Source organism: Aythya fuligula, chromosome 2 (assembly GCF_009819795.1).
Source record: "Aythya fuligula isolate bAytFul2 chromosome 2, bAytFul2.pri, whole genome shotgun sequence".
NCBI classification, from domain to species: Eukaryota; Metazoa; Chordata; class Aves; order Anseriformes; family Anatidae; genus Aythya; species Aythya fuligula.
This window is the reverse complement of record NC_045560.1, coordinates 133,623,604-133,648,614: the sequence shown is the minus strand read 5'-3', so window position 1 is coordinate 133,648,614 and position 25,011 is coordinate 133,623,604. Positions and strand designations below refer to the sequence as shown.

General features: G+C 37.9%; 1 protein-coding gene across 1 annotated transcript; it reads left to right on the top strand.

Annotated features, from left to right (window-relative positions):
- The first annotated feature begins 203 nt into the window (after window positions 1-203).
- NBN (nibrin) lies at window positions 204-25,011 on the top strand. The gene is made up of 16 exons (XM_032182786.1): window positions 204-313; window positions 1,682-1,815; window positions 2,378-2,523; window positions 4,024-4,183; window positions 5,710-5,813; window positions 9,110-9,227; window positions 9,502-9,692; window positions 10,664-10,764; window positions 15,023-15,161; window positions 15,608-15,871; window positions 16,159-16,588; window positions 18,512-18,586; window positions 19,494-19,652; window positions 20,685-20,798; window positions 22,081-22,130; window positions 24,813-25,011. The coding sequence occupies exons 1-16, from the start codon at window positions 283-285 to the stop codon at window positions 24,841-24,843; spliced, it is 2,247 nt and encodes a 748-aa protein (XP_032038677.1). The 5' UTR covers window positions 204-282; the 3' UTR covers window positions 24,844-25,011.

Below are 25,011 nucleotides of genomic sequence, written 5' to 3'. Positions count from 1 at the left end.
CCAGCCCAACAGGGGCAGCCGGTCCCAGCCTCGGCTTCCTGAGGGGCAGGAACCGGGATCCGTGAACCCTCCACGGCGGGGCCGGGCTGCGGAGCCTCCCCCCAGCGCCACGCCTGCGCGCCGGGCCGGGCTGCGCTGCCTGCCCGCTGCCGCCGCCATCGCGGGGCGCTCTCCCCGCCCGCGGCGCGGCCGGGCGGGCGGCCGGCGGTCCCGGTCCCGGTCCTGGTTCCTTCCCGGCCCGGTGAACCGCAGCCCCTCACCGAGGAACAGCCCCCCGCCGCGATGTGGAAGCTGGTGCCCGCCGCGGGAGCAGGTGAGGGCACGGCGGCTGCAGCCCCCCCCCCCCCCCCCTTCCTCCCCGCAGCCCGAGGGGTCCCGGGCGGGCCTCGAGCCGGGCGTTCCCTTCAGAGCCCCGGGAGCCGCTCCTTCGGCCTCCACTGCGGTGCCCAGCGGGGTTTCCTTCTGCGCGTCAGCCCTGCAGGCCCGCTGCGGTTCCTTGGGGTAGGGCCGGGCGCTTTGGTGGGGTTGGGCAGCTGCTTTGTGCCCGCCCGGTGGCCCCGGGTGTGCTCCTGCCCCTGAAGCAAGGCGGCCCTGCGGCACCCGGGGAGCCGAGCTGAGGGGCAGAAGGCAGTCCCGGGGGCTCTGCCTGCGGGAACAATGCCTGGCTGCTGTGTTTCAAGGAGCAAGGCTCGTGTTATTTCTTGAATGCGGGGTTTTGAAACTGTCTTGTCACTCTGCCTCTCTTCCTCAGCTTATTTGCAGCTTTGATGTATTGATTAGCTCTGAGAGATAGCACATAAAAATGTTTTTATTGACTTAAATGCTTTTTCTTTTTTTCATAAAGAGCACTCGTGTCACCACTGCATCTGCTCGTTATTTCCTCATTCTTTAGGAGTGCCTTCAGGATGTTTGCTTTACTTCTCGGGGGCAGCGGCATGTAATCCCATTGAACAGGGTTTGATCTCTTACTGCCTAGAAAACTCTGGAGCAAGAGTCAAAATGCTACTATTGGCTTTGTAATCAGGGTGATCGGTTCTACACTGTTGGTATTTTGAAAGTTATTCGTCCACAGTTGATAAGTAGCGTTTAGTTTCTAATTCATTCATTTTCATGAATAAAAACTGCTTGTACACCACAGGCTAGTAGGTGACCTACACCTTTTGGATGCAGTCAAGCCATGCACTGTTAGGAAGCTGTGTGATCTAGCTCACAAATACCAAGAATGACCGAAGCATAAGTCAGAGGCAGAACATGCTAAATATCAATTTGGTTTACCTTGCAGATCTTCCAGCATTTGTTAGGGAGGCATTTTATTCTGATAATAATTTAGTAAATAAGTTATGTGCCTGCAAGATTTGTGTACTGTGTACTTCTTTTATGAGGCAGTAAAGCAAGTGAAAAGAAATAACATATTATTAAAAACATACTGTCCTTGATAAAGTGTGCCACCACTTCTGTAACTGCTTTGTGTTTCATGAAATGTATCCTTTTATAATGGATGTAGCAAAGGGGAGAGGAAGAAACAGATGTTGTCCATAAACTACATGTGTGATTCTCATCAGCCTATTAAATGATGTATGACAAGTTTAAGGGTTAGAAATTTCTGAATTATTCTGAAGTATTTTGGGTGCCTTGGAGTTTTTTGTAAGCTTTTTTTTTGTGTCTCTTTTTTTATTTTCAGGGGAGCCATATCGGCTGTTAGTTGGTACAGATTATGTTGTTGGACGCAGAAACTGTCCAATTTTAATTCAGGACGATCAATCCATCAGTCGAAGTCATGCAGTTCTGACAGTGAGTCATCCTGAAACGACCCAGGTGAGTTGCCAACATTTTACTGTATTAAAAATACACTGTGTTGACAGCTCAGTTTACCATGACAATACAGCTGGAGCAGAACCATTGATCACCTTCTTTCCTTAGTCTTGATTTTTTATTTATTTATTTATATTTTTTTCTGGGGTACTTGTCTGTTGAAAAATTTGGTGGCATAATGCTTCTGTTGCAGGCTCCTATCTGGGCATTCCCTTTTACTCTAGAGTGAAAAGATTGGGAACTTTTAATAAAATAATCCCAGTAGGAAAATTATGTGATTAAATTTCATTGCACAGACAAGCTTTAGAGAAAGAAGTCATGGGTCTGAAAAGTGCTGCAGTTTTATCATTGCAGGCTAGGTTCTGGAGTTCATGTTTTACTCCACATCATTAATTAGGGGACTGTGGAGAATAAAAATGTTCCAAGGAGAATTAGCAGGCAGCATTTTACTATCATTTACATGTTGCAATTTCTGTGGACAGAAATTTGAAGACAATCAGATGGAATTTCTGTTATATAACCTGTTTCTGATAAACTGTCAAGACTTATTTATGTTTGTTTTCAGAGCCAGTCTGTCCCAGTCCCTACATTAACTATAAGAGATACCTCCAAGTATGGTACGTTTGTTAATGGATCAAACATGAATGGATCTTCAAGGCTTTTGCAGTCTGGTGACAGGGTCAATTTTGGAGTCTTTAACAGCAAGTTTAGGTAAGAAGAAGTACTTAGACTGATTGTAAAATACTAAGTAAAAAAAAAAAATGCAGCTTTTAAAAAGAGTATTTTAGCACATCATAGAACTTGGCAAGCAATAGTACAATAAAAAAATGTAAATGATGTTAAATGTTTAAAAAGGTTTTAGAAAGCAAAAGAGATGAATAATATTTGTGTTCCACAACCTGCTCTGAAACCTTTATTGAATACGTATTTTTATAATAACGATTCATTATTATAAATTAAGGAATTAAAACTATATATAGTTTAGCATTGGCATTTAGAAGATGTGTCATGTATAGCAAGTACTTTCAGGCTTTCTTAAGTAAAGAACAAAATCTTAGTTGAGAAAATTCTAAAAGCTAAATGGTTCTAAAGGAGGCAGGAAGGTTTAAAGGAGGGACACAGTTCAGATAAGCCCTTGTTAGCTGTTGGTAACTTAATGAGGATAGAACTGTGAGAGCTTTGTGAAGCACTAGCCATTGAATGCTCGTTGCTGTGATATACATGTATGCTCCTCTTTAGGGAACGCAACTTGCTCATTTTTTTCAAATTTAATGTTGTAGCCAGTGTTACCTGTGTGAGCATACAAAGTGCTCCTTTAGGTGAAGTGACAAGTGGATAGAACCAATTCGAATGACCACTAAAACCAACATTAAAGTAACCAGATGTTGGCTTTGTTCCTTAACTCTTAATTTTGTCACTGCTACTGATATTACTTGGCATTAAAAACAGTCAAATAGCCAATAAAAACAGCCTCCACCACTTGTTACAATAAATTATTCTGGATATTTTAGATAGTTCTTGCAACACTTATCAGTTATGTTTATGTCATAGGACCAGATGCATTGTGAATTTTGTAGTAGAAAGGTTATGTAAATTTCTTTCTCCTTTGTAGACTAAACCAAGTCAAGTCATGGGATTTGGTATGCTGTGTGCATATGCTATGTGGGCAATCCACAGATTTAACTAGGTGTATATGTGGATGATCTACAAATATAACTAGGCATGCGGTCAGGTGTAAGGGCAATCTTAGAAAAAAGTTACCTAGCTTGCATTCTTCAAAGCTTGTGTCTTTTAAATACCAGTCTGTTCATGGACTGTTCTGTTGAGCATACTTTTTGCATTTGAAAGCCCATACTGAATTTCTTGACGTATTTCCCAATTTTAAACCTTGAAGTGTTCTTGAAGAAGGTTTTAATTGATGTCTGTGCGCCTTCTTGAGACCAAAAAGTCCTTAGAAACATTTCAAATATGAAATCAAAATGTTGTTAATTTTTCTGAGTGAAAGCTAGTATATATGTTTTTTTTTTTTTTTTTTTTTTTTTTTTGGAAATTTTAAAGCAGTCTTTGATCTATATAAGGACTAACAGGGTCATTTATTTTTTAGTTTTTGAGTGTTCTCTGTGAGACAAACATGATTGTTAAGACAGCTCTGTTTGTCAGAGTGCTTTACCAAAGTTACCAAAGCAATTCTCTTTGATTTGCTCTTTGCAGAGTGGAGTATGAGTCTTTGGTTGTCTGCTCCTCGTGTTTAGACGCTGCTCAGAAAACGGAGTTAAATCAAGCCATCCAGCTCCTGGGAGGTCTTGTAGTGAATGAATGGACGAAAGAGTGTACTCACCTTGTAATGGCATCAGTAAAAGTTACTGTTAAGGTATGTTGAGCTTTTGCATATTGATGGAACTGCTTTGCAATTTTTCTATGAATGTGAATTAAATTCTAGATGTGGTCAAGATCATGGCGAAGCTTTGTTTGGCTTTATCTAGACATTTTTTTTCTCTGTAAAGTCTTCTTTCTCTTCTCTGTAAACTTTTCCTTTTCCAAATTTTGAAGGATACATGTTGGAGGGAGAGAAAATGAAAAAAGTTGAAAAAGTTGTTCAGATAAAGGAGTGAGTGGGAAAAGGATGGATAGAGAAGTTGTGGTAACCTTGGTGAAAGCTTTGATAGAGAAGCTTTTATTCTCAGTTTAAAAGCCAAAATACCATTTTAAAATGAAATAAAAATGGAAAGGGGGAAAAAGTTGTATTTGAAAAATGTTCTTTTGTTTGTTTGTTTTTTCCCTCATAGTGTTGCCATAATGTTTGTGGAAAAGCCAATCCATTGTTAAAAAAGATGGCTTTTTTGTTTGGTAGGTTGTTTCTTTTGTATGCATGGTTGTTTGTTTTGTGTTTTTGTTTTGTGTTGTTGTTGTTATTGTTTTTGCTAGTTCTCTCATATACTACCCTGTTAAGTTTCTCTATGGTTCAGTTCCAAAATCCCTGAGTAAATGTTAGTGTTGAGTCTCCTCCCACTATCCTCCAGCTCCCTCTCCTGTTCTAGTTGTGCCTTTCATGCATCCACACTGTAATTTGGATCAGAGCTAACCTAAACTAGCATCAGCCTAGTTGAGGCTGCTGAGAAATACTAGGATGGTTAAAAAACAAAAAATCACTTTCTTTTGGAGAGAACCATTTACTTTTAAACTATGGAACTTCATATCCAAGTTAATAGAAGCACTAAAGGTAACATAGTTCTGGTTGTGTAAAACAAATCTGTCTAGTCAGTATTTGCTTAGATTTTACTCTTTTAATTACCATTCTAAGTATTTGCCTAGTGTAAAATTTTTATGTATGCTGTTCTTTCATTTCTGCTGGCGTTTTGCATTTTTAAATGAAGGAAGGAATTTTTATTAGCTTTCATCTTCCTTGTCGGTGTCTTCATTTTCAGTTTTTGTGTTAACTTTCAGATAGTTTAGTAGAAGCACACTTTATTTGGGAAGAATTTGTAGCCTTTTTAACTTCCACGTGACTATATTCAATATAATTGTACAAACTGAATATTAATGCTTATTTAGCCAGTCTACGATTTTTAAGCATTATTTTTCGAGGCTTGCACAAGCCTTTTTAGTGGCAAAAACACAGTGTCATTGCTTTGTGTCCTGGAGCTTTAGTTCTTCTTTTGAAGACTCTCATTGATTTTCATCAGCTACCTTACACATTTTCCTAACTTTGGTCAGGATAACAACTAAAAACTGTGCTGTTAGAGGTAAAACTATCCTTTTTTTCCATAGTAAAATCAAGTACAGTTGTATTTGTGTGATGTCTTCCACATCTAAAATACTGCAAAGCTCAAGTCAGTTGGACCATATTCTAGCTGCATTTTTTCCATATGTTAAATACATGTTTTCCTTTCTTTTCAGACTATATGTGCCTTAATTTGTGGACGACCAATTATAAAACCAGAGTTTTTTGGAGAATTAATCAAAGCTGTTCAGTCCAGGCAACAGTTGCCAACTCCTGAAAGGTAAGTATCATGTTTGAAATGTCACAGAATTAAGTTTATGGAAGCTAGATTATCACATAACTGCACATCTGTGTTCAGACTTGACAGAATACGTGACTTACATTAAGTTTATTTGTGGAAGAATGCCTAACATGAAACACATTTTAATCTTCAGGCAATCTTCTTGCTCTCATCCCTAGAGCTATAAAATGAGCTCTTGAAATTGATAATACATTTAGAGATGTTACTAGCTCTAGATAGGAACTTGTTTTCAGAGGTTGGTATAGCAATCTTTATGATGATATATTTGATGCAATGTCAAAACTCTTTTGGGAGTTGATATATTAAAATGAAGAAAATTAGATTTGTATAAACAACATCAACCTCACTTCATTATGAAAATGTATTTTCCCAGTACATGGTTAGTTTTTGAGTTTATTCATAGAAACATTTAGGTTGGAAAAGACATTCAAGATCGTCAAATCCAACCACCAACCTGACCTGCCAAGTTGTATCACTAAACTGTGTCCCTCAGTGCCATGTTCACTTGTCCCTTAAATAGCTTTAGGGATGGGGACTCTACCGCCTCCCTGGGTAGCCCGTTCCAATGTTAGAACAATGCAGGTGCCCACCTGGAGCAAACTCTCGAGTTTCAAGATACCATTTTACATTTGCAAAGGTTTATGGAATAGATCAAGTAGGTCATCTTAGAGTGACATAAAGTGGTCTTCAGCTACAAAAGAAAGGGGGAAACTTCATGAATTGCAACTTTTCCATCTATTTATACTTCTACATTGTTCTACAAGCATGGGAGAAAACTAAACAGAAATTGTTGAGAATCCTGTCAGGAATATTGAACGAGATTTTTTGGCAGATCTAAACAGTACAGGTAGTACAAGCCATAGAAAGGAATCAATTGGATGTGCAGTCTGAAATTTGCTTGATGTAATGTCACCATGCTGTAAGGCTGCTGTTACTGTCTGTTAGAGTACCAAATAGTGGTTGGGGCTCTTGGCACCAGGGTGCATTTTGTCCAGTTTTTTAATAGAGAAATGACAGTAAAATTGAGCTGTTAAATGCTCTGTAAAATAGAATCTAATGAATACGTTTCCCTTTTTTTAATGTTTTTATTAACTGTTAAGACCCCTGGAGGAGTTGAGCTCACTAAATGTCATCGACGCTAGCAAAGTATCCCTTATTTAGCTTTCAAAGAGAGAGTTCTGTGTCAAGCTAAATGAGGCAGCTGGTGAGATCTATATTTAAAATAATTACAATATTTTAAATAGGTGATCTTTTACGGATCACCTATTTAAAATAGGTGTAGCTTGTGGGAAGATACTCAAAATACTCAAAATTTACGTAGCAGCTGTTTGTATTCAGTTTTCTAAAAATGCTTTGAACTTTCATAGGGAATATCCACATTGTGCAGCGTAGCTAGAGCTGGTACATCCACATGACACCGAACAACTTGGGGCAGTAATAGTTTGGATCTAAAATATGAAAGGCATATTAGTGTGGTGATGCAGAGTGACAACTGAACGTTGATTATTACTGTAGAATTGATCCCACCCAAAATCCTAGTGTTGAGAAAGTTGTAAAGTTCAAAAGCATTAAAACTCTTTTTGGATTATATCAAGACTTCACAGAATTGCAAACCTGCAGTTCACATTATCAGTGTGGCTTCTTATTTGAGGCCTTTTATTGTTTTATTATTATAACACTATTACCCGAGTCTTCTAGTAATCTCTGATAAGCTGTGGAAGGAAAAAAATGCCTGAAGAGTTCACGAATGACGGCATAAGTACAGCCCTATATGAAATAATATGAAGTAATGGAACTGTTCTTTCTCCCTTTTTACTCATTCTTTGATTTTTAAAGATGACTCTTGCCAGTATTTATGACAGGTTAATAACTATCTTTATGAGACTCAGTATCTGAAGCCCTCTGGCCTAGTAATTAAAATCTGAGGTGCCCTGTTTCTTCAAATCAGTGGAATTTATCTTATCTATTTCACCTTCAAATGAAGTAATTGAACAATATTTCTGTAAACAAAACTTGAACAGTCACTGACATTTCTCAAATGCTTTTTTGGAACCTGAATTTCATGTTAGTCAGTTGTGTCCATCAAGCTTTAGGAAGTGATTGGGAAGAACACGATAGAACAAAAATGATTTAGAATTGACTGTAAGTATTTTAGTACACTCTAGCCTATCCTCATTGAATTACATATTTGAACATGGGCTTATTCTTGTGTTCAGCTTTACCTATGTGAATATTGTCAGTATCCAAGAAGAGTGTTTTTATGTTTACAGATGGTGAAATTACTTATGTAATAAATGCATAAATTTTTACAGGAACTTTAATATACCAGCATTTTGTGGAGTTCGTTTCGTGCTTAGAACCTGCTAATCTCTGCATAAGTAAGGAAAAAAAAAAAAAAAAAAACTACATCTGTATGTATGAATACATATATATATGTAATTTCTTGGGTTGTTAAACCAGTTTTTGGCATTTCACCATCTTTTTTCTCACCTCCTTTCCAGCACATGCCTTCACCTGTCAGGTCTGCTGCAGGAGTAAATGTGTGGCTCCAAGAGTTGTGAACTGTTGTGAACTTACCAGTAAAATGGTTGTTTTAGAGGCTTCTTCTGATGTGTCCATGCTGCTGTTAACTGAAGCTGAGATCACAGGACACAAAAATTAGAATTTAAGATTAGGGTTTTACTTCTACCTAATCTGTTCCCCAACAGGACTTCTGGTTATTTTCAGACAAAAAAGTTTGAGAAGCTGCAGAGTGAATCAGTTCAGTTCTCAGAGCCACCGCCAAGGAAAGCGTACTTAACTTTCTGTCAGATTAGTAGGCTGTCATCTAGTGTAGCAGAGTGCAATTTCTTGATCCAATACAAGGGAACTGGGGTGGCTGTCCCAACGTGAAGGATAGAGCAAGCAAGATGTCTGCTTTTGTGTGAAGTCCCCTGTTAAGGTAATGAGATAGCAGTCTTGTTTGTCAGGGTAGTTAGTGGAGAGTGTATAGGTCTGGAGAGTGGATGTTTAAAATAGGAAGGCTGACTAAAAACAACTAGAAGTGTTGTTCTTTTAGTTACTGTGGTAGAAAGTCATGGTCTAAGCTTAGATACTGGGAAGTGAAAGGTTCTTTTTCCTCTTATCTCTTGAAGAAATATTTATATAAATAGTTTAAACAGAAACAAAGCAGTGCAGTGTTTTAACTCAGAGCTTTTCCTTACAGTGGGAAGGACTATCAATCAGTACTGATACGTAACTCTAAATTTTGTAACTTTAATCTTCTGTTCTTGCAGCTTTTATCCTCCAGTTGATGAGCCTTCTATTGGTACTGAAAACCTGGATTTATCAGAGCATCAAGAAAGGAAAAGAATATTCTTTGGAAAAACTTTTGTATTTCTAACTGCAAAGCAGGTAATTGAGCTTTACCCTGCAAAGGTGTTACAGGGGCAGCTAAGCACATATTCTGTCCTCTCTGAATTCAGACTCATTCTCGGTTCATCAGGAGAGAAAGATTTCAACAGGTTTATCATTTTACAAGACAGCGGCCTAAGCAAGATGAAATACAGGGGTAGAAACAGAACCCATCACTTCTGCATTAATCTATGAATGATAAGTATTGTGCTTGTATTTAGAAGTATGCTAACCTACTTATTTTAAGATATTTTTATTTTAATTTTTTACTTAGTACAAGAAACTGGGTCCGGCTGTCATTCTTGGAGGAGGCGAAGCAAAATTGATGGCGGAGGGAAGAAAAGAAATTTCTTCACTGGTTTCTCCTGAAGTTTGTGTTGTTGATGTGGGGTTGACAAACTCCCAGATCCTAGGATCCGAGTCCATGAGAAACTGGACTGATTCCATTCTGAATGTCTTGCAAAGGTGAATCATTGTTGTCTTGAACAGTGGTAGGGTAATTTCAGGATTTCTGCACTGATTTAGTCATGATATTTGCATACATACTGAAGCAGTAGGATGTTTAGGATGAGGACATTTTCTTAATTGTTTTATGTAAACAGCACAGTAAGTAAAATTTCTTGAAATAGGAAATAAAGGACTTGGCGGCTCTGAGGATTTGAGGTTTTTGGAGGGGTTCTTTCTTTAACTCATTGTTACTGAATTGATTTGAAGTTACAGAAAGTAAGAGCTCTTTCTTCTATTTAAAATGAGTTAATATTTTAAAAACAGGATAGATAATCTTTTTTTTTTTAAAGCATACTTATTTCAAGGAAAACGTGAAATAGCACTTTGAGATCATACGTTTCATTGCTGTCTAACTACTTGCATATAACGTTTGTGAAAAGCAGCTTGTGTTCTATATAACACTGGTCATTATAGCATTGTAAAAAAACACAATCCCACCCCTTAACCTACTAGTTAAGCCTAGTCCCCATGAATTGCATTGCTAAACAAAGAAAACAACTGCATTCCTGTTCCTTTCATGGCTGCAGTACAGCAGAGGTGTGTGTGCTGATATCTCCTGTAAAAGGAGCGACTTAAGTCTTTGAAGTCACTTTTCCATTCATATACACTAGAGGTACACCACAGTCAGTTAAATTCCCAGAGATCAGGTGGGGAGATGATTACTTAGCCACATTACTGGAACTAGACAGGGGCTACGGAAGCAGGAAACATGGAGGTGTGTATGGACATGTCTATGATAATGGATACTTATGTTGACTTGCCATATCGTGGAAAATAGTAATCTGGACTGAATTTTTTTGTACCTTGACATATCTCTGCTCGTTTGCCTCTTCATCTTTGAAACTGTATTGAAAGATTTTCTTACTCTCTCTTTTTTTTTTTGTTTTTTCTTCAAACTATTTGTGGTGTTTTTATTTTTGTGTTAACAGTAATGATCTCAGGGCTATTCCCGAAGCAGAAATCGGATTGGCGGTTATCTTCAGGTCTACAGAAACATTCTGCAACCCTAAAAACCAGCCTGGTAGCAAAGGTAATTGGAAGAAGGGTAGTAATAATTTAACAGCAATAAAGAGGCTGGTTTTTTTGTTTGTTTTTAAATAGAATGACACTGAAAATTGTATGCAGGTTTGAAAAGGTAATTTTTTAAATGGTTTCCAGTAAACTGCATTGAAAACTGACATATAAATGTAAATAAAAGAGTAACAGATCTAAAGTTAGTGTAAAAAACGGAATCAGTTTAAAGGAAACGTGTTTATAAACAGTCTTGAAGTTCATGTTTTTAATGGCTGCTAAATCAATATCTATATAGTAGTTCTGACTTCCAACCTATTCTATCTTGTATGAAAAGACTATCCTGGTCTTTTCATAGATAATAGATGAACTTTAAAAACTGGAGAGAATAAGAACCAACTTAATCAAGTAAAGGCTTGCTTTCTTTGCACACAAAAGAATTTGCCTTAGGGAAACTCTCCCCACACACTCCCACTTCAAAATCAAACTTAATCATAAAGTAACCAATGAGACAGCATTGCCACATATGCTAAAGTAATAGTTTGGTGTTGGACATTCCATGATTTGTCATGAAACATAACTTGTATTTGCTAATATAATAGCAATAAAAATAGACTTTCAGGTTAAATTTAACGATATTAACCCTGTAGACAGCTGAATAAATTAGGAATGCTGACTCTTGTTTTCCTGTCAGAATAACTCAATTAGATAAAAATTAAATTGCCTTATTAATTTACATTGAAAGATAGTACATCAGTCTTTTAAGATAGTTATGTTTGCAATTTATTTGTCAAGAGGGAATCTGTCCTGGTGTTTGGAGATTATCAGAAACTTCTATGTATGTGTTGCAAATCAAAGGGATTGTAAGCAAGACTTTTTCCTCCAATCTTGCCTCAAAAATAAATAGCAAGATACTGTTACCTTACACGTATAAGTTGCAGTAATCATGTAAGATCATGTCAGCTGCGGTAGCTCAAGGAGACGTGGGTGTCTCTGTAGGTTGGTTGTTCCTCTGTAGGTTACAGTGGAAAGAAAAAAAAATGAATAAATGAATGTATAAAGAATGGGTTGTCTGAAAGGATAATGCTGTCATAGATTCTATGAGACTTAAATGTTAAAATAGCCTTAGTAGCCTTTGACTTAGAGAAGACAATCTGTAAGAGAATAGAGATTTGTGTATGTTCTAGGAGGTTTCTGGAGAGCATGGAAGATAGCTTCCTGACGCAGCTGGTTAGTGAACCTACCGGGGGTGGTGCCCCGCTAGACCTTCTCTTCACAAACAGAGAAGGACTGGTGGAGGACGTGATCATCGGGAGCTGTCTTGGGCAGAGTGACCACGAAATGGTGGAGTTCACTATTCTTGGCGAGGCCAGGAAGGGGACCAGTAAAACCGCTGTATTGGACTTTCGGAGGGCTGACTTTGAGCTGCTCAGGACACTAGTTGGTGGAGTCCCTTGGGAGGTGGTTCTGAAGGGCAGAGGGGTCCAGGAAGGCTGGGCGCTCTTCAAGAGGGAAGTCTTAATGGCGCAGGAACGGTCTGTCCCCACGTGCCCAAAGACGAGCTGGCGGGGAAGAAGACCGGCCTGGCTCAACAGAGAATTGTGGCTTGATCTTAGGAGGAAAAAGAGGGTTTATAAGCTTTGGAAAAGTGGGCAGGCCACTAAGGAGGACTTTAAAGAAGTAGCGAGGCTGTGCAGGGACAAAATTAGGAAGGCCAAAGCTCATCTGGAGCTCAATCTGGCTACTGCCGTTAAAGATAACAAAAAACGTTTCTATAAATACATCAACACAAAAAGGAGGACTAAGGAGAATCTCCATCCTTTACTGGATGCGGGGGGAAACTTAGTTACAAGAGATGAGGAAAAGGCGGAGGTGCTCAATGCCTTCTTTGCCTCAGTCTTTAGCGGCAATACCGGATGTTCTCTGGATACTCAGTACCCTGAGCTGGTGGAAGGGGATGGAGAGCAGGATGTGGCCCTCATTATCCATGAAGAACTGGTTGGCAACCTGCTACGGCACTTAGATGTGCACAAGTCGATGGGGCCGGATGGGATCCACCCAAGGGTACTGAGGGAACTGGCAGAGGAGCTGGCCAAGCCACTGTCCATCATTTATCAGCAGTTCTGGCGATCGGGGGAGGTCCCAATCGACTGGCGGCTAGCAAACGTGACGCCCATCTACAAGAAGGGCCGGAGGGCAGACCCGGGAAACTACAGGCCAAACTGTCAGTTTGACCTCAGTGCCAGGAAAGCTCATGGAGCAGATCCTCCTGAGAGCCATCATGCAGCACTTGCAGGGCAAGCAGGCGATCAGGCCCAGTCAGCATGGCTTTATGAAAGGCAGGTCCTGCTTGACGAACCTGATCTCCTTCTATGACAGAGTGACGCGCTGGGTGGATGAGGGAAAGGCTGTGGATGTGGTCTACCTTGACTTCAGCAAGGCTTTTGACACCGTCTCCCACAGCATTCTCCTCAAGAAACTGGCTGCTCTTGGCTTGGACTGGCGCACGCTTCGTTGGGTTAGAAACTGGCTGGATAGCCGGGCCCAAAGAGTCGTGGTGAATGGAGCCAAGTCCAGTTGGAGGCCAGTCACTAGTGGCGTCCCCCAGGGCTCGGTGCTGGGGCCGGTCCTCTTTAATATCTTCATCGATGATCTGGACGAGGGCATCGAGTGCACCCTCAGTAAGTTCGCAGATGACACCAAGTTAGGTGCGTGTGTCGATCTGCTTGAGGGTAGGAAAGCTCTGCAGGAGGATCTGGATAGGCTGCACCGATGGGCTGAGGTCAACTGCATGAAGTTCAACAAGGCCAAGTGCCGGGTCCTGCACCTGGGGCGCAATAACCCCAAGCAGAGCTACAGGCTGGGAGAGGAATGGTTGGAAAGCTGCCAGGCAGAGAAGGACCTGGGAGTGATGGTGGATAGTCGGCTGAATATGAGCCAGCAGTGTGCTCAGGTGGCCAAGAAGGCCAACGGCATCCTGGCTTGTATCAGGAACAGTGTGACCAGCAGGGCTAGGGAGGTGATCATCCCCGTGTACTCAGCTCTGGTGAGGCCGCACCTCGAGTACTGTGTTCAGTTTTGGGCCCCTTGCTACAAGAAGGACATCGAGGTGCTTGAGCGGGTCCAGAGAAGGGCGACGAAGCTGGTGAGGGGCCTGGAGAACAAGTCCTACGAGGAGCGGCTGAGGGAGCTGGGCTTGTTCAGCCTGGAGAAGAGGAGGCTCAGGGGCGACCTTATCGCTCTCTATAGGTACCTCAAGGGAGGCTGTAGCGAGGTGGGAGTTGGTCTGTTCTCCCACGTGCCTGGTGACAGGACGAGGGGGAATGGGCTTAAGTTGAGCCAGGGGAGTTTTAGGTTAGATGTTAGGAAGAACTTCTTCACTGAAAGGGTTGTGAGGCACTGGAACAGGCTGCCCAGGGAAGTGGTGGAGTCACCATCCCTGGAAGTCTTCAAAAGACGTTTAGATGTAGAGCTTAGGGATATGGTTTAGTGGAGGGCTGTTAGCGTTAGGTTGGAGGTTGGACTCGATGACCTTGAGATCTCTTCCAACCTAGAAAATTCTGTGATTCTGTGATTCTTTCTGTTCTGTAGAGCATTAATGCTGTGCTTTAATAAATAAAGTGACAATAAAGTGACTAGACAGAGCAGCAAACAATATGTAAGGCAGTCCCCTCACTATAGGGATTGTGAGAATTTGGCCGTAGAAGGTATTTATTCTAAGATTTTTTTTATAATGATGGTTTTGTATTATTAGGGGTAATCTGCAGTATAATGACCCCAAGTTAACAGGTCGTGATAAAACACTAAATGTAAAGGGATTGTGGATTTTGTGCTCTGACAGTTTTGCATATGTATTACACGATCTATAAATTACATTATGACCATATTAATAAGTAACTTCCCATGGTGCTTCATTTTTATTTAAGCAAAATTCCATAACTTAATTCAGCAGGATGTTTAACTAAAACAATCCCAGAATTTGGTCATTTAGAGCCTGGTTCTTTCAGGTTGTTTTTTGTTTGGTGGTTATGTTTTGTTTTGTTTTTAAATTACTATTATTAATAGTAATACTATTATAAAATACTAAAATACTATTATATAATAGTATTATATAATAGTATTAAATAATAGTATTTTAAATTACTATTAATTGCATTAATACCATTTTACAAAAATCTCACCCAATCAATTACTAGTGGTGGTAGTGTGATAATACATGCATAGAGAAGCAGACTGGTTACTAACCTTTTAATTCTTCTCTTATGTTGATCTTGCAGCTCTAACTAGAAGTACTACTGTATCAGGAATAGGGCCAGCCATTTCTCAGAGTTTGGCTGTGGATGAAACCATAATGCCAACTGCTGCAGATACCAGTACATTATATGTAGCTGATACAGAAATAGAAGAGCAGCCACGGTAAAGTATGCATGGAAATAGTTTCTAAGCTACTAGTTACAAATAAAGTACTCTTGTGGCAGAGGAACTGCATCATTGCAATGGACAAAGAAATACAGGATTTGAAACTGCACTTAACAAATTGCTATCGGTTGTCTGCAGTAATCTAATTTCTGCTTAGTGGTAGATAGCAGTATGTCACAGGACCTGTGACTCTTTTTAGATACAAATGTAGTTATTGCATATCTGATTGACTATCTTAACTGTATTCAAGTTTTAAAGCTATTTCATGGTTATGATAACATATTTATTGTGGCAGATTGTACAGTTTCAGTTGTTAGCACACCTACATTGCTTATAAGTACGTTGAAGTACAGGTCAGCTTTTTAAAAGTGATATTCTACAACAGTGTGTCTTCTTGGTAACTTCTTGTGTGTTCACCTAATATTTTTTTCTCTCTGCTATAGTATGGAGATAGAGAAGACTTCCAAGATGAACAGAAGAGAAAAAGTAGCTTTCCAGGATGTACCCCCTGTGAAGGAGAACCCTAGCACAAGTGGCAATGTGAATGCAGGAACATTGATATCTAGAGTGAATAGAACATCTACATTTAGTCAAAAAAGTTATCCTTCCTCTCCGTCTAAAATTTCGGAAGTCAGTAAACCTAGAGAGTCCACTCCACGTCAGCAGTCTAACTCAATTACAAATTACTTCCAAGTAGCCAGGAAAAGGTACGTTGAAATGTTCTTGACATTATGTGCCTTATTTTTAAGATAATGCTGTTTCTGGAAAATTATTTTAGCTCCATCGATGTACACGTTATTCAAAAAGAAGCTAATAAAAAGGTAATTTTTATATCAGCTTCTGAAAAGGGAAAGCCATTTCTCAAGGGTATTTACATCCAGATTTCACAATGCCATCGTTGAAAGCCAAGGAAACTGTTGTATTGCTGATGCAGCTAATCATATTCAAAGACGTTTTTGTAATTTCTTCATTTTGTAATTACTTTATGGTTAAGAGAAAGAGACGAAGAAGGAGGAGAAACATCTGTACCCAAACTAGCAAAACTGGAGGAAAGGTCATCGCCTGTTTCCAAGTGCATTGAATCCACAGCTTCATCGGTGTGGAACAGCGAGGAACAGCATCAAAAGGAAAATAACATCCAGCTTACAAAGGAAAGCAACGAACTAGGAAGTGATAAAACTGACACTAAAATTACTTGTAGTGAAAATCCTGCACCAAAGAAAAGAAAGGAGTTAGATGATCTACCTGAAAATACAGAGACACTAGAAATTGTGTTTGAAAGCAGAGACCTAGACTGGAAAAAGCAAATGGCAAATCAAGACCAGGAATCTCAAGGCAATATACGAAAAAAAAGATGTCTGGAAGCCAAAGGAAGCAGAATTGAAGAAGTAAATGCAAAGCAAAAAGAGGACAATGAAATGTTGGTAAGTTATATTCTTCTTAGGTGTCTGGTCTCGAAGTTTACAAGTGTATTCGAGGGATGCAGTAGCTTCTTTAAGGATGAAGAAAGTTGCTCATACATTGAAGTGTTAAACCCATTTAAATGTTTTTTTGTTTGTTTGTTTGTGTTCTTTCACAGCATTGTTTCTTTGTGAATTGAAAACTGCCTCTATTCTGACAGTTTTCCTCTCTTTATCTTTGAAATAGTGCAAGTAGGACAGCAGAATTTCACCATGGTCCAAGAATAACTTCTAATATTGTACGTTGTTGTGTCATTGAAATGCTCACATATATATATGCTAAAATAATATTCAATTACATTTATGTAATGAATTTCCTAAAGAAACCTTAGGGTGACCTCTTCCATTGAATACCCAGAGTAGTGTTCAAGATCTTTCAAGTCAGAATCTAGGTATGTCATGTGGAAGATCTTCAAAGTTCGTGTATGAGGCAATTCAAATCACTAATGTCCATTCAAAGATAAATAAATAGTACCATTAAACTGCATAGACAGAATGTCTGGTCAGGTATGGATGGGCTGAATTTCACTTAGAATTAAAAAAGGACTTTGGTGAAAAATTAAATTCCTAATATTAAACTAAAATAAAAACTTTCTTGTCCAAATGGAAGAAAATCATCAGGATGTGAAACACTTGTACCTATTGTGAAAGAAGAGGGCTTTTTATTTTTTAAAATGTGTTTTTTTGTTTGTTTGTTTGTTTTTAATATTCAGAAACCTCCAAGATCAGTAAAGAACTTTAATTTTTAAGTAATCATAGCCTTTATTTCAGTACATTGGTTTATTTGATTAGAGCTAACACAGGGTTAAACTGATAGTTCTTGGTCAAACATACATGTGTGTGGTGGTAGGTCTTGTTGGTGAAGGAATTCTTTCTTAGTAAAATACTATTTCTGAGAGGATTTTTTTTAATATATTCTTTTATATGCAATCTCTGTAAGTTTGACTTTGTTGGGCAGACACTGTAACTTTATTAGCTAACATTGCTATCTAGTGAAGCATCCACTTTATAGAGTTGTTCAGAAGTCTTGAAAACGTACCACTTGAAAACAAGCCAAGAGCTAGGAAGCAAAATTTTGCATATACTAATACGCTGTAACCAGATGCCAAACTTCAATTCCTGAAGCTTCAAAATTTTTGGCTTTAGATTTATACAGCTTTATCATAGCTTAAACATTCTGATTTCATATTCATTTACCAGTTTGTAAATTGATGTACCCTGCAAACTGTAACTTCAATCTAAAAAACATGTTAATTTTAAACATATGTTGCAGATCATTTTCTTTCCTGTCTAAATATTTATATTGATTTTGAACATGCTTATTCCACCGTAAAGAACAGAAACCAGTTAGACTAGATAGAAACTAAAGAGGAAAGGAGCAGATGCATAGAGTCATAGAGTAGCTTGTAATGAGTTTTCTTGATTATTTCTCTGTTTGTGAGACTAAGGCAATTTTTTTAAGAAAACAATGGATTTTGAGTTAACAGTAGCCACTTTATTGGAAAAAAAAAATACAGATTTGTAGAGGACAACAATATTGAGAACCCTAGCAAAGTAACTAGTAAAAAAAAATCAACAACACAAAAGGGAATAAGAGAGAAAAAACTCGTTTTTCTTCTATTTAAAAATACTTCTATTAAAGCTTACTGTCCAGCTAATTCGTATACAGTATATGTAGTGTTTAAATGCTTTAAGAGTAAAATGCATAATTGAGTAACTGGAGTTTGCAAGACAGTATTTTAAATTTTATGTATAGTGCAGTCAGTTTATTTTCTGTCTCTGTATTTGTATTGATCTGAAAAATGTTTATTCCTCAGGAAAGAGCAGAAAGTGATTTTATGTAGTTGCCATCATAATTTTCATTGAATTTCAATCTTTAATCAACAGAGAGAAGATGAAGTTGGATCAGTTCTAACTCTAGAAAAGAAAAGTGAGATCAAGCAAGAATCTCCTCCAGTCTTGGTAAGAAACCAATTGTAAGTTTGAACACCTTGAGAATCATTAAGAACATGCATCAGAATTTTGCTTTTAAGGATGTAATATTTGCAAATCATATTTCGCGGTAAAGAAGGTGTAAAAATAGATCTCCTTAAAATAATCACGTGTAAATTTCAGTAGTGCAGTCCAGCTTCTTGATTGTATAAAGACAGAACTGTAGTTTAACTACGTGTTTGTGTAAAGCTATCTTGTATGGACACTTAAGGTGACTGAGACTGCAGAAACCTAATGTAATTGTATTAACTCTGCAGTGTGGCTAATACTGGTGCTGATGTTTTTGTTAGGTAAGTACTTAAAGACCGGATAAGAGTGCGATCTCTTCAGCTGCTGTAAGGAGATTACACCTAGAATGGAAAAGACGGACTATGGGGAAAATAGATGTAACATACACTGATTAATAGTAAATATCATACTAACTCTTCGTTACAGGTGAGATGGCTAAGGGATGATGGATTAAGGAAGGAGGAGAGAATAGCTGGGAATGGCAGTGTGGCAGAGAGAAGGAGACAAGGCTAAATGAAACTGAAATGGAATGCTTCTGAATAGGGGAAGGAGAGTGTAGCCAGTTCAAAAGGAACAGGATAAATGTTCTTTGCACGAACAAACAGTGTGTAAACAATACAAACCAAGAGGGAGCGCTATGCAGGTGTACCAGAGTGCAGGGTCAGCTCAGATTAAGACACTTCTAGTTTGCACTTCAGTGTAAAATAGTGGTACTTTGTCAGGGCTGGAGCTGTCCCTGAAGATAGTTAGTCTGGCCCTCAGCTGCGCTCACTACAATTTCTTTCTCTGAAGTTTACACCATTAGGTGTACTCTATGCCTGTTTATACGCCTGTTACTTGAAGTGCTCCATCCTTTTTCTTCCCTCAGAAGGACCACAACAAAATTGAAGATGACTCCAGCAATCTTCCTAGCAGGCTTCTGTTGACTGAGTTTAGATCCTTGGTTGTCAGCCATCCAAGACAGAACAGTCAGCTTATTGGCAATACTAGCTGCAGGGGACAGAAAAATTTCAAAAAGTTCAAAAAGGTATGTTTTTCAAATGGTCACAAGATGGCACTGTTTAAAATATTTCAAAGTATTTCCTTAGTATTTTTTTAATATATTTCATAATATATTTCTACATTAATAGTAACTAGAGAAAGAGACAATTCCAATATTTTACTGTGTTGTTTGCAAATATTTTTCTAACTGACCAAAGTACAGCAGGCTGAGAAAGGCTTACCTCATACCAGATTCTTTAGATACTTGTAGTCTCTTATTCCAAGCTGCTGGTTGGAATATGTCATTAGTGATGCCTATTTTAATCTCAGTAAAAGTGTAACTTCACATTACGCTTCCAAAAACTCGTATTTCAACCTCTCCAAAGATCTATAAAGAGCATATGCTGATTTTGGATCTTGAATTTTATGTAATAAAATTTGGATTTCAAAATGAAACTAAAATTATTATCTTAAAAAAGTGAGACTATAGCTTGCTTGGGGATATAGCTTGCCTGAGGATAATTTAAGAAAATCCATAGTGTTCAGTGTAAATGTACCACTTCAACTCACATTAAAAAACAAACAAACAAAAACATATGTATGGTATAAGATCACTAGAAGTGCATTTCAGTATAATATAGAGAACATTAGTCAGATAATGCAACTTCCAGCTTTCTGGGAGTGTGCAGTCATTTTAGGTAGAATCCTACCCCAAATTTAAAATGTTCTTTTCCACCTTTCTTTAATAGATGTTCATGCATTTTGATGTAAAATAGAATCTATCAGTAAAAACCATTTCAAACTTCAAAAAAACATTTTCAAACTTCATTTAATGTACTGTTGCATTTATTTAGCTTATAAAACTCCTCACCTTTTTTTTGTTTCTTTGGTAAAAGGAGGGACTTAATAGCTTTCTATAAATACTTTTTTCACTTCAGTCTCATTTAAATATCATCTGATAATTGTTATTCAAAGAAAGACTGACTTTCATCCCTGATATATGAATTCTTTTAAAAAGACCTTTTTCTTGCATTGTGCTTGTCTTGTATTTTAACTGTAAGAATGTATTGTCTAATAGGTCACTTATCCAGGGGCAGGACAACTTCCATACATTATTGGAGGATCAGATTTGGTTGCTCACCATGCTAGAAAGAGTTCAGAGCTAGAAGACTGGTTAAGAGAAGAATTGGAGGTAAGGACTTTTTTTTTCCAAGAAGACCAATACCAAAACTTGATTTCTTTAAGTGATCATAACAACCTGTGGTCATTTCTGAAATAATTCAGAATTTTAGTTTTGAAATAAAACCTCTTCCAATTAGCTATTGCACATGCTTATAGGAACACATGCATTAGAAAAGTTACTGAAAGCCAGAGGTCAGTGGTAAGGCTCTCTTCGTTTTTTTCCTGATTATTTGAATTCAGTTTACATTTCAAAATCAAATAATCAGTAATAATGATTTAAAGCAAAATCAGTAACCTTACAGAGAGTGATCTTTTATTTTTAATAATCAAAATAAGCATTATGAAAACTTGTGACTTTTAAAAATGTGACACAAGTGGGAAGAACTTTTATATAACCCATTTTCAAATTGTTATACAGTGCAATTGGTATTCTGTTCTCTTGGACAGAACAGAAAATACTTGAGTAAAATTCTCTTGTAGTATACTAGGAGAGATACTGAGAAGTTCTATGCCTTCTTCTATTATGAAAACCTTCCCCTTCTTATGTAACAGTTTTATATTTCATTGTAGCAGTTTCATTGCACTTTTCCAATATTTTCATTAAAAATATTTGCTGATGAGCTGTATTTTGTTTCCACAGCCTGATGTGGTTTCATCAACACTTTTTAATTAACTCTTTTTTTGTCTCTGAGTGTAGATAATGCCAGTTAAAATCTCTTTTATATACCAACAATCATACTAATTTTTCACTATTTCTATAGTACTTACACACAAACAAACCTTCTGACAAAAACTTAAAACTTGCACAAACTGATCACAGAATGGCTCAGCACCCTCTCAGTGAAGAATGTCCTCCTAACCCCTAATCTAAATCCCCCCCCTCTTTTAGTTTAAAACCATTCCCCCTTGTCCTGTCATTAGCAGACTGTGCAAAAAGTTGCTCTCCATCTTCTTAATAAGCCCCCTTTAATTACTGAAATGCTGCAATAAGGTCATCCTAGAGTCTTCTCTTCTTTAGGCTGAGCAGCCCCAGCTCTCTCAGCCTTTCTTCATAGGAGAATAATAATTAGGAAAATAATAATAATATAGGAGAATACTAATCCATTAGTAGCAGTAGACAGGTTTGACTAATGAGATACATTATCCATCAGGAACATACATTGATTCTGTGTACTTGGAGAAAACTTATTTTTTCAGGGAAAAAATTATTAGTGAAGGAGTATATTGTTCTTCCATATTGTTCATTACCATCATCCCTAACATCAAATGTTGAAAAAATCTTATTTTGTCAGGAACAGAATCGACGTGCAAGAGAAGAATCACTTGCTGATGATCTCTTTAGGTAAGGGTTTTATGTTCATATTTCCAAAAGGTGTTTGTTTATTTTGCATCACATCTTTTTTGGACAAATACCAATTTTGCAAAAGACGACTACTTAGACTATTATTATCAAGATTTCATGTATTCCCATATCTGGAATGTACCCAACATGACTTTCATAAGGATTTTTTTTATGCCTTAAGCTTCCAGTTTCGTTCAGACCTGCTATAAGTTTTTTAATAAGAACATTCTCAAACAGAAATGTTGCTCTTTCCTGTCTCATGCATAAGCCAGTTTGTTCACAAAGGCTGGCAGAGATTTCCAGGGTCAGGCTCTGTGCCATTAGGGTTTGCTAGCACGAGGGAGTGGTTTGATATTACACTTAAGTCAGTCATCTGAATTCCTAAAAAAAAAAAAAAAACAAAACTCTGGAGTTTGCAACCTCTTTCATACTGGCCATGGCACTTGCATGTCCTGGTGTTGAGGAAGCTAAAGCAACAGAATGCTAGTTCTGTGAAACAAAGTGATTGGCAGGACTTTCTTTTTTGATCTTTGAGGTAATGACTCATGCAATTGAAAAATTAAAGGCCATGTTTTCTATGATTTTTGTCATATTTCATTACATTTGCCTCTAAAGTGTTTCAGTAGTTTTATTAACCCTTATTTCAGTTGTCTTACCACTTTCTGTCATCTCTCTTTTGAAAGAGCAGGGAAAACCATCTTATTCAGTTGATTTCTTGTCCAGTTACTTCCAACCGTAATCCTGTTTCAATGTTTTTTAACTACTTTCCAATAAAAAAAGAGAATTTCTAGGCCAAGTTTGCCGCTTTATCCAGATTTAAGTCTGCAATGCAGCTTTTAAATGCATAACAATTATGAAGATATTTATAAAAAGTTACGGTGCAGCTTGATTGCTCTGCTAGAAGATTAAGTGGTCCAAAATATCTTGATTAATTCCAGACTTTCAAAACACAGCAGCGGAAACTTAAATAATTCACATGCATTCGTGCGTAGAAAAATTCTGACCTCAGCTCCGATTTATTTAGGGTATTCGTACATACAGAAGTTTCCATAGTCAAAAATATTAAAACACATAGTTTAACGTTCAGCAGATCATAACCTACTTCTAATTCTGTCCTTAATCCTGACTAAAACTACTTGATGTGATGCTAATGTTAGCAGCTGCAATTTCCCATGAAAATTGCATTTGAAGATGAAATTAGAAGCAGTCATGCTCCAAGGTAAAGATGAGTTGGAAAGAAAAGCTGTACCTTCAAGTACTGCTAATTCAGTACATACAGAGATGGAGGAGGAATGGAAGGAGCTATCATACTCTCTGTTAAGACTGCAAATAAATGGATAATGCTTGGTAACAGCCCTTCATTCTCTATTCCCAGCAAGTTATTTTGTTTCTTTGTACATTCGCTTGCAGTAGTGGAATCCTTGTAGCCCTCTTTATGTTTCAGGCCACAGGCACTGTGTGGTTTTTTTACTTTCTCAGATTTGTAACAATGCTATAGCAATAAAATCAAAGAAATGCTGTGAGACCGAGCATAAGGACTGCATTTTGGTTAGCAAAGGTTTCATTATTTTCTTTGTTTTTATGTAAAGAAACCAGCAACTACTCTGTGACTTCTGACCTGCCATGAATTTGACAAACACTAAAAATTGTGTATTACAGTAGAAAAATGCATATGGTAAAGAAGCATGTTTTAGTCCAAATCAAAGAGACATCATACTGTGTATCAATGTGTGTACAAGCCACTCAGAGAACCTTACTGCTTTATCAGCTTGTGCTTGTCAACAAACAGTTAATAAATAATGAAGCATTGCTTTCAAAAATCACCCACTTCATTTTTGCCAGTAGTCTGAGCTTCATGACAGCAACTTCTAATACCTTTGTAGTTATGTGGTGATGTAATTTGGCTCGCAAGTTGGGACATTTTCCTGCCTAAGCAAAAAAAAAAAAAAAGCAATGAATGAGATCAGAATTAGTGGAAGTAAAACTGCCTGATCATTCAGCTGTGTCCGTAAGTTATTCATGCATGAATACAAAGCGCATCAGAATTTCAAAGAAATGACATAGGATTTAGGGAAGGTGAAGCACAAATGGAGAGAGAGAAAGCCAAGGGATGACAGTATGAAGCAGAGGCAAACTGTAAGCATATTGCTGTAATGTTGATATCTACTTTCTGGATTAAAAAATAGTTATTAATAACTAAAAACCAATCCAAATCTGTACAAAAGGGAAGATAAAGCAAGTAATTACTTTGTGGGAGTAGGAGGCAACAGAAAGGTTTTCTGTGAATGAGTTGTGGCCAAATGTTGTATACATACAGTACCCTTTGCCCCCGTGCCTCCCTACTTTTTGGGTGGAGGAGGCAGGGTGACGAGTGGACCTTACATGGAGACATTACAGGCTTGGAGAAGCTTTCTTATGCATGAAGTAGGTTTAAAGTAGCTAGGAAGGCGGTGAAGGCTTATTTTGGTAAAGGTTCTTCAGTTCATGCACAGGTACTGACTTCTGCATCATCCAGTCAAATTTTATCAACTGTAGTTCTCAGAGGTGCGGTCTGGGAAAGGACTGATGAATGCTGTCCAATCCCTTGTTATAAATATATAATAAAATCAGTTGCATAGCATGCTTAAGTTTAAATATCGTGGAGCCATAGTAATTTGTAATGAATTTTCTTTTCTGTTGCAGATATGATCCTAATGTGAAAAGGAGAAGATAAATTGTCACTTGAAGTTACAGTGATTCTCTAGCAAAATTTACTGTCCTATTCTGTAAATGTTTGCTGATGACAGCGTGTAATATATAGTTGCGTATGACGATTCAAGTTCCTTGTTACAGTAAGACTAGTTTGTATATCTTGCTTTTATTAAAGAAAAAGAGAAGTTTC

Coding starts and splice junctions, on each gene's coding strand:
- NBN (XM_032182786.1), top strand. CDS start 283: ATGTGGAAGCTGGTGCCCGCCGCGGGAGCAG. Junction 15,162..15,607: donor GAAATAGAAGAGCAGCCACG/GTAAAGTATGCA, acceptor TCTCTGCTATAG/TATGGAGATAGAGAAGACTT. Junction 18,587..19,493: donor AAGAATCTCCTCCAGTCTTG/GTAAGAAACCAA, acceptor TTCTTCCCTCAG/AAGGACCACAACAAAATTGA.